Genomic DNA, 15,686 nt, shown 5'->3' on the forward strand with positions numbered 1-15,686 from the left:
CTCTCTCTCTCTCTCTCTCTCTCTCCATCCCATCCATCTATATCCCCATCTCTCTCTCTATCCCCATCTCTCTCATCACCATCTCTCTCTCTCTCTCTCTCTCTCTCTCTCCATCCCCATCCATCTCTATCCCCATCTCTCTCTCTCTCTCTCTCTCTATCCCCATCTCTCTCATCACCATCTCTTTCTCTCTCTCTCTCTCTCTCTCTATCCCCATCTCTCTCATCACCATCTCTCTCTCTCATCACCATCTCTCTCTCTCTCTCTCTCGCTCTCCATCCCCATCCATCTCTATCCCCATCTCTCTCTCTTTCTCATCTCATTCATAGCTGTGGATAATGGTCATTGTGATTGATATGATGGATTTAAATATAACAGAATTCTATTTTTTTACATTCATGACAATAGATGTGTTTCTATTGCTGCCTGTATGAGTAGAAACTACATAGGTTAGACAGGTCGTCTGACTCAAATGATTGGAGAATGGCAATGTTTCTTCAAATAAAATATGACATGATATTGTACTTTTATAGTAGCTATAAGATATTACTGTATTCCTTTGCAATAAGTTGTGAGCAAAAAAATAATATATATATATATATATATATATATAGAGTGGGGCAACAAAAAGTATTTAGTCAGCCACCAATTGTGCAAGTTCTCCCACTTAAAAAGATCGGAAAGGCCTGTAATTTTCATCATAGGTACACTTCAACTATGACAGACAAAATTAGAAAAAAATCCAGAAAATCACATTGTAGGATTTTTTATGAATTTATTTGCAAATTATGGTGGAAAATACGTTTTTGGTCACCTACAAACAAGCAAGATTTCTGGCTCTCACAGACCTGTAACTTCTTCTTTAAGAGGATCCTCTGTCCTCCACTCGTTACCTGTATTAATGGCACCTGTTTGAACTTGTTATCAGTATAAAAGACACCTGTCCACAACCTCAAACAGTCACACTCCAAACTCCACTATGGCCAAGACCAAAGAGCTGTCAAAGGACACCAGAGACAAAATTGTATTTTGTTTCTCATTTTGTCTGTCATAGTTGAAGTGTACCTATGATGAAAATTACAGGCCTCCCTCATCTTTTTAAGTGGGAGAACTTGCACAATTGGTGGCTGACTAAATCCGTTTTTGCCCCACTGTATATATATATATTTTTTTAAAGCTGATGGCATTTCCTATTTCATGGCATCTGAGGCCTGTTCAGGCTAGGCTGTTTTTGTTTGTTGCCCATCTCAATGTTAGACAGAGAGGCCTATACACAGGCTTAAGAAGATTAATTTAAGATTTAGCTGCTGGTACTCTTGGTCCTCCTGGGGAGAGGGGTGTAGAACCGGAACCCATGAAAAGTGATAGCCAAAGTGAAGTGAGGTGTGGGCTTAGCATGAAAGACATCAGGATCCAATTCACCTTGATGGCCCAGGCCTTGGTTATCCAATCTCTCTCTGTAATGTACACATCACTATGCCCAACCTGGCACCCCCACCTCAAGGATCTCTCAGCACCTGCTAATGTCAAACTCTATCCATCTGCACACACACAAACACTCTCTTTCAAACTCTATCCTCCCGCCTGGCATTCACCCTCTAATTTTTTCCTCTTTCCTTGCTCCCTACAGAGCCTGGGTGGCGTTGCCGGGCGGAACAGAAACATGATTGACAGCAAACAAAACTGAGCGGCCTGTCACTCATCTCTCCATCAGCGTGTCAAAAGGCTGCCTCCTCCAGGGGCTGTCACCTCTCTCCTCCTCCACACCTACTTCTCCTCCCTCCACCCTCTTCTCTGCTGGAAGTTCCAGTAACCCCGTACCTCAGCGTGCCGTGATTCCCCCGTTCCAACACCGGCCGGAGAGATAGAGGGCAGAGACCAGGACAGGAGTTGGGAGAGGACTCCAGACCAAAACAAGTGTTGCCCCCCTCCTCTCCACCTTGCCCTCCTCCTCATCAGGCTGTTAACAGCAGGCTGGCACGCTGCCGCAGTTCCTTGGCTCCTCTCTCTGTAAAAGTTGGATTATTTCATCAACTCCAAAGCCCTTTTCCTCTGTCTCTCTGTCTCTGTCTCTCTGTCTCTCTGTCTCTCTGTCTCTCTCTCTCTCTGTCTCTCTGTCTCTCTCTCTGTCCCTCTCTCTCGCTGTCTGTCTCACTCTCTGTGTCTCTCTGTCTCTCTCTCTGTCTCTCTGTCTCTCTGTCTCTCTGTCTCTCGGTCTCTGTCTCTCTGTCTCTCTGTCTCTCTGTCTCTCTCTCTCTCTGTCTCTCTGTCTCTCGGTCTCTGTCTCTCTCTCTCTCTCTCTCTGTCTCTCTGTCTCTCTGTCTCTCTGTCTCTGTTTCGGGAGAGGACGGACATTGATTCCTCATTGAGAAAGAAACAGGCCTTTTCTAGAGACCTAGCGTGTCTGAGAGGAAGCAGCCATGCGTTTCCCTCTGTTGTTGACACTGCAGGCGCTGTGGGCCAGTGTGTGCCAGACCATGCAGCACTACCCTGCTGCCTGGGGACACTACGACGTGTGTAAATCTCAGGTGTACACGGATGAAGGACTCACCTGGGATTACATGGCCTGCCAACCTGAGGCCATGGACATGACCAAGTACCTGAAGGTTACGGTGGACCCACCCAACATCACCTGTGGAGACCCACCTGAGACATACTGCGCCCTGGTAAGTTCTGCTTCTCTTCCATAGACAGGCCCCTTCCTTTCCCCAAATGTAGTTCTGTAGCAGTGGATGCAGTAGGAAGGTAGTACGGGATATATGACTGAAAGGTAGGATAGCACACACACACACACACACACAAACACACACACACACACACACACACACACACACACACACACACACACACACACACACACACACACACACACACACACACACACACACACACACACACACACAAGACAGACAGACAGACAGACAGACAGACAGACAGACAGACACACACACAAACACACAAACCCACACACACACACACACAAACACACACGTGTGAAGTGGCCTTTTTACACATGCAAATGTGTAATGAATTCTGAATCCCATATGTATTCTGCTGCTCTCACAACCTCTCAGTAATGGGAACGTACAGTATGTGATGGATTTTCATTTATTCTCCCCTCAAGAGAGGAACATTGTATCGTAGATGTAGACGTAGATCTCCCAGGGGGCCACAACGCATTTAGATTCACCTCACTGGAGTTTGTAACCACTTGGCAATGATGCCTTGACGTGTGATAAGATACACCTGAAATTAAAGCAGGTCAAACGTACAAATTCGTTTTCTCCGTTGAAAATGTCGTCTTGTCGTTTATTGGGATGCAGCCTATGCACTCGTACGTCTGCTCGTACGTCTGTCTCTACAGCACAGGCACTTATTGAGAGAGTCTTGGTGGAATAAAACACGGTGTCATTAGCACTGGAATATTAGCAGCAAGAGAACACCCCGTGTACAGTTAGCATGTTGCTTTGAGGACTAAAGTGGTGTGCCTGTCTATTGTAAAAGGGTTGTATAAAGGGTAAAGTTTTTCATTAGTGAAGGGCCTCCTCATTTGGGCTCTTAAGCTTTGAAAATCACAGCTAGCAGGCCACGTTTTAGCAACACACTGGCATGTGAATCCATTTTGGTGTGTGTGTGTGTACCAACCCATCAAAGATCCTATCTGAACAGCACTGTTTAAAATGTCAAGATCTTTGGAGAGAGAGAGAGAGAGAGACAGAGAGAGACAGAGAGAGAGAGAGAGAGAGACAGAAAGAGAGAGAGACAGAGAGAAAGAGAGACAGAGAGAATGAGAGAGAGAGAGACAGAAAGAGAGAGAGACAGAGAGAGAGAGAGACAGAGAGAGAAAGAGAGAGAGAGAGACCCAATGAGTGAAGAGCTAATATCTTGTATGCAGAGGCTTTGAAAAGTGAATTATTCAATATGTTTTGTAACTAATGTGTTTTATTCATAGGATACATTATTCAGCCAGACGGGAGGCACTTTTGAAAACGCTGACTCCATGACAGACTCCCAAGGTTGCTTTTAAAATGTCTGGGCTCTTTCATCTTGGGGTCAGCGTCAAAATTGGGTCATTTTCCACTGTTTTTTGAGGTATTGAGCACCCAAATTGATTCAATTTGACACCCAGTATGGAATCTGTATTGGTCCAGACTTGGACAGAGGAGTATTACTCTGTGTGTGTGTGTGCTATTCTATGGCAATCACCATGCTTAATTTCATAACCAATTGTTCAATAATTTCATTCTATTCCTGGAACTTTTTTGAAACCAAGTTAATCATTATTAGCCTGCGTGCTTCTTGTAACAGTCCAATGATCTTTATATGGCTGGAGTCTGTCACATAAACAAGCTCATATCACTCATTAGCTGGTTCTACACTTAGCCTCTGGCCTACAGGTTACACGTCAACAAGGATATTAACTACAGCCTTATCAGAATATGAATCATCTCTCTTCAGGGGCCATTCATTCTTTAATTGGTAGGGTCAATGTAAATCAATGTTTCAGCGATTACCGGTGAAATAGCTGCAACTGTGAATGCCGATACACTGCTTACGATGCCAATGGCAGTTTTCATTATGAGTATGATCACTGTGTATTCAGGCAATTACCATTTAGCGTCAGGCTATCTGAGAATTCAATCGCTGTTAATTGATTTGGGCTCTTATCCAGCAGGCAGGAGCAGGGTCTAGGTCTCTAGTTCCAGGGCCACATGTCTGCTTCCTGCGTGATAACGGAGGTATCAGAAATCACATCATGGTCTGCAGATACAGAGAAAGAGAGGGGGAGAGGGGGGAGAGAGAGATAAAAGGGTGAGAGATAGGAGGGTAGAGTGTGCAAAGCTGTCATCAATGCAAAGGATGGCTACTGTCGTGTCTTTTACTATGGATTAAATTAAATAGCATGCTATTTTTATAAAAATCTATTCTCTGTAATTAATATTACCTGATTAAACTCATCATGTAAATGTAATTAACTAGGAAGTCGGGGCACCACGGAAGAATGTTTATAGAGCTGTTGCCTTCCGAATAAACGCTTAAAGATCTGGTGGTCTTTTAAATCAATAGCAGTCAATTATTAATCATCACCTTATTCAGTCTCATCTGAACGTCGTAAAATTCTTGGTTATCTTCACGAACCCTGGCTAACAAGATGAATCAGCAATACAACATTTGGTTTATTTATATATTTACTAAATAATCACACAATCACAATCATAATTATATATACACAGGATGGATCATACATTGATTACTAATTATGTAATAAAATAAAATGTCCCTATCGGACGAAACCGGTACGACGGCTGGTTACACAAAGAAAGGGGTCTGGGTTTGAATGAAAGCGCGGGAAGACTGAGGAACAAAAGAATTGGGTCTCTATCGGACCTTATGAAGCTATGCCATCGTAAATACAGATTCTTATGCATTCTAAATAACCGGCCATTTGAAAAAGGAAAATGCAAGAAATATATTTACTCTGAGCTGCACTTTGATAGATTGGTTGAAGATGGAAGGCTGGGTTGCCCAGCAGTGTTCTCCCTTGTCCTTTGAATAATATTTCTGGGCAGATACGTTGTAGTCTGTCGTCATGTGGTAGAACGGATACGTTGTAGTACCATCATCTTGTGGTAGAACGGATTACGTTGCAGTGCCATCGTTGTGTGGTAGAATGGATACGTTGCAGTGCCATCGTCGTGTGGTAGAACGGATACGTTGCAGTGCCATCGTCGTGTGGTAGAACGGATACATTGCAGTGCCATCGTTGTGTGGTAGAACGGATACGTTGTAGTGCCATCGTCGTGTGGTAGATTGTCGTGTTCTGTGTCGTGTCGTTCTGAAGAGATTGTCCGTCCTTTCTTAGGCCACGTTTACAGCTGCTGCTGCTGCTAACTCGACGTCTAGGATGTATCACTAGTAAATAAGTTCAAGTTGCCATACTTTAACCTCATGCTATATGCTGGTTGGTATTGTAGAAATGCATCCTTCCAGCGTGGCAATCGTCACCTCCACGTTGAAATTCGCCCTTTTAAACGTACGGACATCAGTCCTCACGTCATCGGGAACACAATGTTAATTCCGTTAGGTTGTAGTCGTACAACCAGAGCTCACGCTGAGATTGGCTTAGTTCGCCGTGAATTGGGTCACGGGGGGGGCTCTTATAAAAATGTAGAAAAGGAGTTGGTTCATCATTTCCAACCAATGCCTATTCACGTGGGCGTGGCCACTGATTGAGCATATTTTACTTATGAAAACAATTCTCTCATTTTAAAAACTAAAATTACAGTTCATTTTTTCACAAATAGTTTCATATTTAAACATTTAAATTGCACAACAATTCCATGTGAATCTGAGTAAACTAATCCATTGCGGAGGCCTAGACTAAAAGCCAATTTATGCTTGATCCCGAAAATGTGGTGGGAGGATATATGGAGTGTGTGTGTGAAGCAATTGAGGAGCCTCCAGAGGCCAAATCGAGCCCCGTTCCGCATCGCCATTGTGCCTCCCACATGTTTGAACAATGCGAAGGGCTCTGTATAGCTACATATTGACATTATTGGTTGACGGTAGGTGGGGGCGGTACATCCTGTATAAACACAACAGCTCTGCACTGCTCCCCTAAGCGCAATAAGTATGAATGCCCTGACGTCTGCAGAGGTCATACCACCGTAAATGCTGCGCGGCCAATGCAGATGACGGATTGACCATGGGCCCAGATGAACAATGCAACTTCTCTCTCCAGAATGCGCTCTCTCCCACCAATTTGTGCTCATTCATTGTTTCATAACTTATTTGTGTGAATTGTTAGCGTTTGATTGTTAGTGTCTGTCATTTCACCATTACAGGGTAGGGCTACCTTGTTAGCATCCCTGTTAGTGAGCATTTCTCTCCTATGCCAAGCAATAACAGTTTGAACCTAGCGCAGTACTTGGCTGTGACATCACACAGTTCCATGGTTAGTGCACGCAATAGAGGAGGGCAGGGTAGCCTAGTGTTTAGCGCGTCGAACTAGTAACCCGAAAGGTTGCAAGTTCAAATCCCCGACCTGACAAGGTACAAATCAGTCGTTCTGCCCCTGAACAGGCAGTTAACCCACTGATCCTAGGCCGTCATTGAAAATAAGAATTTGTTCTTAACTGACTTGCCTAGTCAAATAAAGATAAATAAAAATATATATCACCAGTAGTACATTTACCGTTAATTTCTAATCTACAATGTTTTTTACTTTAGTTAGGGTAATTTCTGTTAATACATTCAATATTATTATTCCAGTCTTACCGTTCTCGTTATTGGAGTCGACACATTGTTTGCAAGGGGCACAACTTATGCTACACTTGTGAGAAACAAGTTTTAGTTAATTTAATTTCGTTGACGATTTTTGTCAATTTATTCATTGTATTTTGTTTGGAGCGCTCCTGTCAATGTTGAGTAAGTACGTGCACCTATAGGCTCACCCGGCCTGCGTGCAAATGTAGGCAAATAAATGTGCTCATTTGGGGTTCTGATAGTTTTTCTGATTGGTTTAACGCACCACCACTAATGACGTTAATCGTTGATACAATGTTTCAAGTTTGTTGTAGCCAATGTAATTTATAGGATATTTATTTTTATCAGGATATTTCCTACCTGCAGGCTGCATTGTATTAATTTGTTGGCTTTATGTAGGCTATTTTGTTACATATTTGGCAATGGCAATAGAAGTTACTTTTTAGGTTTATCATTTTCTTTTAGATTTGGATAGAATTTCGATTAATCACATGCTAATGATTTTGAGATATGATGACTTTATTATAAATTAAATGAAACTGTTCCACGAAAATGTGCATATGAAAACCATAACTGGCACGCCGGTCGGTAGAAATGGTAAGATAAATGGTCATTCAACATGAGAAAGGTTGTCGACTCGTGGTGTAGCCTATCACCTGCAACTCCAGGAGAGAAATGGCCAAATCTGTGAATGCTAGCAGGAGTGGGAGGAGAATAGCTGCCTCTGGATCTCTGGCTCCCTCTTGAGGAATCTATGTCTTAAAGCATTAGCATTAAAGCATTAGACAAGCTCAATGCATATAGTTGATTTTATTAAAAACACATACAGTAGGGTGTGGTTTATATATGGAAAAATACACATTTAGACATTTTGACCAAACAATTGGTCGACAGAACAGATGACTTTTGGTCGACCAAGATTTTTTTTAGTCGAGGATAGCCCAAAGAAAATGGGCTCTAACTTTAATTAAAACTAGCAGAGATGCCACTCGCAAACATTTAAAATTTTCATTTTTTTAAAATAAATTAATGTAAGAAAATTGTTATTGAAATCAAAATCAAAATACTACTACTCAGTCTTAAATGAGGCCTGGGTAAAGACAAAACGTCACAAATATTCCATCTTCAATGAATTATGTCTCAATGATGCTTTAATATACCATTTAAATGTATCTCAACAACCCTTCCTCCTTCCTTCCAATCCTTCCTCTATGGAAAACACCAAAACCTCCTTCCTTCCAATCCTTCCTGGAAAACACCAAAATCATGGTCTTGTTCTATGTACAGAGTATTCGGAATGTTCTCAAACTACTTGACTCGTTCCACATTTTGTTACGTTACAGCCTTATTCTAAAATTGATTAAATAAAACAAATCCTTCAATCTACAAACAATAAAACATAAAATAATGACAAAGTATAAACAGGTTTTTTTGTATTTTTTTTTATTAAAAATAAAAAACAGATACCTTATTTACATAAGTATTCAGACCCTTTGCTATGAGACTCGAAATTGACCTCAGATGCATCCTGTTTCCATTGATCATCCTTGAGATAATTCTACAACTTCATTGAAGTCCAGCTGTGGTAAATTGGACATGATTTGGAAAGGCACACACCTGTCTATATAAGGACCCACAGTTGACAGTGCATGTCAGAGCAAAAACCAAGCCATGAGTTCGAAGGAATTGTCCGTAGAGATCCGAGACAGGATTGTGTTGAGGCTTAGATCTGGGGAAGGGTACCAAAAAATGTCTGCAACATTGAAGGTCTCCAAGAACACAGGGGCCCCCGTCATTCTTAAATGGCTGGTCTCCCAGCCAAACTGAGCAATTGGGGGAGATGGGCCTGGGAGGTGACCAAGAACCCGATGGTCACAAAGCTCCAGAGTTCCTCTGTGAAGATGGAATAACCTTCCAGAAGGACAACCATCTCTGCAGCACTCCACCAATCAGGCCTTTATGGTAGAGCGGCCAGACGGAAACCACTCCTCAGTAAAAGGTACATGACAGCCCATTTGTAGTTTGCCAAAAGGCACCTAAATGTATCTCAGACCATGAGAAACAAGATTCTCTGGTCTGATGAAACCAGGATGGAACTCTTCGTCCTGAATGCCAAGTGTCACGTCTGGAGGAAACCTGGCACCATCACTATGGTGAAGCATGGTGGTGGCAGCCTCACTACGGTGAAGCATGGTGGTGGCAGCCTCATGCTGTGGGGTTGTTTTTCAGCGGCATGAACTGGGAGACTAGTCAGGATCAAGGGAAACCTGCTACAGAGCGCTCAGGATCTCAGACCGGGGTGAAGGTTCCCTTTCCAACAGGACAATGACCCTATGCACACAGCCAAGGCAGCGCAGGAGTGGCTTCGGGATAAGTCTCTGAATGGCCTTGAGTGGCCCAGGCAGAGCCCGGACTTGAACACTATAGAACAACTCTGGAGAGACCTGAAAATAGCTGTGCAGTGACGCTCCCCATCCAAGCTAACAGAGCTTGAGAGGATCGGCAGAGAAGAATGGGAGAAACTCCCCAAATACATTTGTGCAAAGCACAAGAAGACTCAAGGCTGTAATCGCTGCCAAAGATACTTCAACAAATTACTGAGTAAAGGGTCTGAATACCTATGTGCATTTTATATTTCAGATATTTTATTTATAGAAATGAGCAAAAATGTCTGTCTTTTGCTTTGTCATTATGGGGTATTGTGTGTAGATTGATGAGGGGGAAAAAAAACTATTCAATCCATTTTAGAGTAAGGCTGTAATGTAACATAATGTGGAAAAGTCAAGGGTTCTGAATACTATCTGAATGCACTGTAGTTTCTTGAGGAATCACCCAAATGTCCATCTCTAGCAGGGAGACAGCAGTCCCTGCATCTACTTCGCGAGGCTTTTTATTTCTTCTGGCGATCCATTGAGCTATGCTGGAGCAAGAAATTGACCCCTGGTGAACTATAACACACAGCTCTGCAGTGATATTACATTTCTCCGTCCCCTTAAGTTATAGTTTATGAGTTGCCTGCGACAGCTCGAAAAAGGCAGGGAGTGTGCTGAAGTGGAGATGGCGTGCCAGTCACATCTCCGGATTTAAAAGAAGTAGATGAGTGTTCTGGAGAGTTTATTTTTTATTTGTTTTATATTCAGATGGAATGAGTTGCTTTAAACACCTTACTAGGGTTGTAACATTTTGGTAAGTTCCCAGGATTTTCAGAAATTCGTGTTGGATTCATCCTGATTTCCCACTTTTTCCCTCCTAATTCCGGGAATATTCCAACTGGGATATCCAGAGTATGTTGTTTCTTCTAGTAAGTGAGGCTAACCATGAACAACCACTTTCTAGGTTAGTTGAGATATCAGTTAGCGTTATTCTTTCTAGGTTAGTAGAGATATCAGTTAGCGTTATTCTTCCATTGACAGTGACAATTGATCTTAATCTTATTTGTGTTGCTAATAGGAAAGGGTAAACACATGCTGCCTGAAGAGAATGTTCCTGCATGAATTTTTTTTTTATTTTTTTTTATTTTTTTATTTTACCTTTATTTAACCAGGTAGGCAAGTTGAGAACAAGTTCTCATTTACAATTGCGACCTGGCCAAGATAAAGCAAAGCAGTTCGACAGATACAACAACACAGAGTTACACATGGAGTAAAACAAACATACAGTCAATAATAAAGTATAAACAAGTCTATATACAATGTGAGCAAATGAGGTGAGAAGGGAGGTAAAGGCAAAAAAAAGGCCTTGGTGGCAAGGTAAATACAATATAGAAAGTAAAACACTGGAATGGTAGTTTTGCAATGGAAGAATGTGCAAAGTAGAAATAAAAATAATGGGGTGCAAAGGAGCAAAATAAATAAATTCATTAAATACAGTTGGGAAAGAGGTAGTTGATAGGGCTAAATTATATGTGGGCTATGTACAGGTGCAGTAATCTGTGAGTAATCTGTGAGTGTGAATCTGTGAATGTGTGTTTGTGTGTGTGTGTGTGTGTGTGTGCCCACGTGTGTGTGTGTGTGTGTCTGTCCCCACGTGTGCGTATGTGCACGCATTTAGGTGTATGTTCCCTCCCTCACAACCAGGAAGTGCTGATGATGGCTGGAACCTTGAATCCGGAGTGATGCGATGCATTTTCATAGCCAATCAAAACTAAATTAGGAAACAAAGACAGAGATGATTAAAACGTCCTTCGGCACAGCCGCCATTTATAGGAGGTCATTAACCGTATTCCTAGGTGACAGACAGAGACAGGGCTATCTCACTAACGCAACATGTTCTTCATTATGGACATTATGCTACAGTATGTCTTCCCCTTTGTTTCTAATGTCATTTAGGCAATCGATGGACACCAGAGCAAGGAAAGCTATCTTATACAACATTGTGAGGATCCATCACTGAGATGTAAATTACATGGAGGATCATTCATTCATTCATTCATTGATTCATTGGTTTAGTCGGTCAGCCACTCTTACACCCGAGAGATTGTCGTCTGAAAATACTGTTGGCCTTATATAGACACAGACAATTGTTACCTTAATAAACCTTTCTCTAAGCTCTTCAGTCAGACAGGGGCTGTTCCACTACACCCTAACCCTCATCCTAACCCTAGCCCTCAGGGCTGTTCCACTACACCCTAACCCTCATCCTAACCCTAGCCCTCAGGGCTGTTCCACTACACCCTAACCCTCATCCTAACCTTAGCCCCCGGGGCTGTTCCACTGCACCCTAACCCTCATCCTAACCTTAGCCCTCAGGGCTGTTTCACTACACCCTAACCCTCATCCTAACCCTAGCCCTCAGGGCTGTTCCACTACACCCTCATCCTAAACTTAGCCCTCAGGGCTGTTCCACTACATCCTAACCCTCATCCTATCCCTAGCCCTAAGGGCTGTTCCACTACACCATAACTCTCATCCTAACCTTAGCTCTCAGGGGTGTTCCACTACACCCTAACCCTCATCCTAACCTTAGTACTCAGGGCTGTTCCACTACACCCTCATCCTAACCTTAGCCCTCAGGGCTGTTCCACTACACCCTCACCCTAACCTTAGCCATCAGGGCTGTTCCACTACACCCTAACCCTCATCCTAACCTTAGCCCTCGGGGCTGTTCCACTACACCCTAACCCTCATCCTAACCTTAGCCCTCAGGTCTGTTCCACTACATCCTAACCCTCAACCTAACCCTAATCCTTAGGGGCTGTTCCACTACACCCTAACCCTCATCCTAACCTTAGCCCTCGGGGCTGTTCCACTACACCCTCCTCCTAACCCTAGGCCTTAGGGGCTGTTCCACTACCCACCCCCCCCCCCCCCCCCCCCCCCCCCTGGGCACCTTGTTATCCCTCAACCTAACCCTAACTCTAGGGGGAGAGGAAAGAGATTACCGGGGACTACAATTTTGATATCAGACCAACATTGGCATTCATTTAAATCAAATAGTTTATTCATGCTATATTCATGAGGGGGAAGATTGTAAAACAAGACTTAGAAAGCAGCTTTTCAGAATGTGCTGACGTCCTTAAATGAAGCTGGACTCTGGAAAAATATTAGCATTTTAACAGTATTGAAAAAGTACTTTTTCAATAGAACTGTTGAACGTCAGAAGAGTAATAAGTAGACATATCAGTCTAAATCATTGGCGCCTGTTGTAATACCTTTCATTATTATTAAGATTTTCACTGAACCAGTTCTGTATCAAAAGTCAAAGTGAACACCAACGTGTGTTTCATTTCCCTGTTCAGAGTTGGTAGCTGGAAGTAATGGTTTGATTCAGGATCATGAGCTAGATTGCCCCCCCGAAACAAGCTGACAAGTATGACAACGTCATGTAGTGAAGTCACTTAGAAATCACAACAAAACCTGTTTTATTTTTCTTTGTCGCACATAAACCAACACAATCAAGACCATTTCTCCTTTGAAACAATTTAATAAGCCAACAACAGATAATATTCATGGGGCGGCAGGGTAGTGTTTAGAGCGTTGGACTAGTAACCGGAAGGTTGCAAGTTCAAACCCCCGAGCTGACAAGGTACAAATTTGTCGTTCTGCCCCTGAACAGGCAGTTAACCCACTGTTCCTAGGCCGTCATTGAAAATAAGAATTTGTTCTTAACTGACTTGCCTAGTAAAATAAAAAAATCACATATGGTAATGGGCTATAACACAGAACCTCACACCCCCTCAAACCATAGACAAGGAAACCATGTATAGTTTTTTCTGACGTTAAAGCAACAATACACCCTGCGCTAAACACCAGGAAATATTGCCTAAGATTAGGCAGGGACAATAATATTGAGAGTGTAATATTTGACCTGAAGAAAGACTGCAAGGTTAAACACAGCCAGTGACGTTGATCGTTGGAGTAGGCTGTCCACTTAATTTTTCAGCTGCGGGTGCAGGGAAGCTCGGCTATAAAGTTTGCATGAGGCACAAGGCGGAGGGCGTGACGGCTAGAGATGTTCATACCATTTAATTATTCCTCCAGACTCTCCCCATGCAGCTACTAGCCTCTTATCCATCCGCCCAGGGCAGGCAGGCTGTAGTGCAACAGAAGCCTATTATCAAGGTGATGGAGGACATCTTCTACATGTCAAGTTTTAAATGGCATGTCGCAGCTTAGCCTGCCCAGCCATCCGTGGCCCAGGCACCTCTGTAGTCCGGGGGTCCTCCGTTACACAGAGGAGGAGAGGCGGTGTGAGACAAGATGCGTCCCAAAATGGCATCACATTGCCCATAATAATGCATTACTTTTGGCCAGGTCCCAGGGGATAGGGTGCCATTGGGGATGTCGGTGTTGTGTGGTGGTGTGAGACTACTGTACTTAATGGGTACATACACATAGTCCAAATGCACTCCCGTGTACTGTAGATGGCCTTGGATACAAGGGTCTGCTAAGTGTTATGTTGCTGCTACAGTGATAGTACGACACAGGGCTGAGGGGAGAAACAGTCCAGGGGATTAGTTACTATACTGGTTGAAGTTATTAATCATTGTTGCATGTCTTTCCAGGTCAGACAAAACAGTGAATAAACTAGAGCAAACTGGAGAATGGCAGATACAGCCTTGTGTAACACAATCGCACACAAACACACACAGGGGCGGGTGCCACACCGTGGATTCTGCCAAAACAAGATAAGATAGTTCCTTCTTTTTCCACTCCCATGATGCTCTCTGTCATCAGCATATTGTTGCCCTCTGACGTGATATTATAGAATGTGCTCCAAATGGCACCTTGTTCCTTACATAGTGCACTACTTTTGACCAGGGCCCCTAAGGATCTGGTTAAAAGTAGTACTATGTAGGGATTAGGGTGCCATTTGGGATGCACAGGGTGATGAGGACAACAAAATGAAACAACAGAAATGTTCCATTATCTCTGTCTTGTGTTTTCAACGTCAAATAAATACATTTGAGCAGGAGAGACAAGCAGTGTGATGTCATCCATAATGGCTTCCAGACTGTACACACGGAGAGTTCACGTGATAAGGAGAGGTTTGGTTTTCTGTCTCAGAATAAAACAAAAAAATCTTTAAAATTAGTGATTTCTGAAATAACACTTCTTCGTCAGATTGGAAATACGTTTATTTACAATGGATTAGTCTGGGAATAAGCATGGAGATTCCCAGCGATGGAGAGCCTTGACAAATATCTTTTTTTTTTATAACTAACCCAAGATACACCACAGCCTGTCATTTATAATGGGAGGCTTATGAAGCTGAGTGGGCAGAACAAGCAAGGAGGTGGGCAGAGCCAAGCACCAGCTAGTGAGAACCTATTGGCACGTTCTAGCTTGTATTTGCATATTTCCCTTAGGGAACGCCTACTGTGAGAAGTGCGTGTGTACAATAACTCAAATCGCCCTTTGCACTCTTTTTAAACACTGCATTTGTTTTTTTGTGTTTTTTTTAAACTGATATCTGATACTGTATCTCAACTAACCTAGAAAGAATAACGCTAACTGATATCTCAACTAACCTAGAAAGAATAACGCTAACTGATATCTCAACTAACCTAGAAAGAATAACGCTAACTGATATCTCAACTAACCTAGAAAGAATAACGCTAACTGATATCTCAACTAACCTAGAAAGAATAACGCTAACTGATATCTCAACTAACCTAGAAAGTATAACGCTAACTGATATCTCAACTAACCTAGAAAGAATAACGCTAACTGATATCTCAACTAACCTAGAAAGAATAACGCTAACTGATATCTCTACTAACCTAGAAAGAATAACGCTAACTGATATCTCTACTAACCTAGAAAGAATAACGCTAAATGATATCTCTACTAACCTAGAAAGAATAACGCTAAATGATATCTCTACTAACCTAGAAAGAATAACGCTAACTGATATCTCTACTAAAATAGAAAAAATAACGCTAACTGATATCTCTACTAACCAAGAAAGAATAACGCTAA

At 42.6% G+C, this 15,686-nt stretch overlaps 1 protein-coding gene across 2 annotated transcripts in view; it reads left to right on the forward strand.

The window, feature by feature from the left end:
• Positions 1-2,255: 2,255 nt before the first annotated feature.
• Positions 2,256-15,686, forward strand: part of LOC110490897 (netrin-G1-like) — a 195,314-nt gene continuing 181,883 nt past the window's right edge. For both annotated transcript variants that reach the window (XM_036945701.1, XM_036945702.1), the window contains exon 1: positions 2,256-2,666. In XM_036945701.1, the coding sequence (XP_036801596.1) occupies positions 2,421-2,666 (246 nt within the window). In that variant the 5' untranslated portion in view covers positions 2,256-2,420. The remainder of the gene's footprint in view (positions 2,667-15,686) is intronic.

This window comes from Oncorhynchus mykiss, chromosome 15 (genome assembly GCF_013265735.2).
Source record: "Oncorhynchus mykiss isolate Arlee chromosome 15, USDA_OmykA_1.1, whole genome shotgun sequence".
Lineage (NCBI taxonomy): Eukaryota > Metazoa > Chordata > Actinopteri > Salmoniformes > Salmonidae > Oncorhynchus > Oncorhynchus mykiss.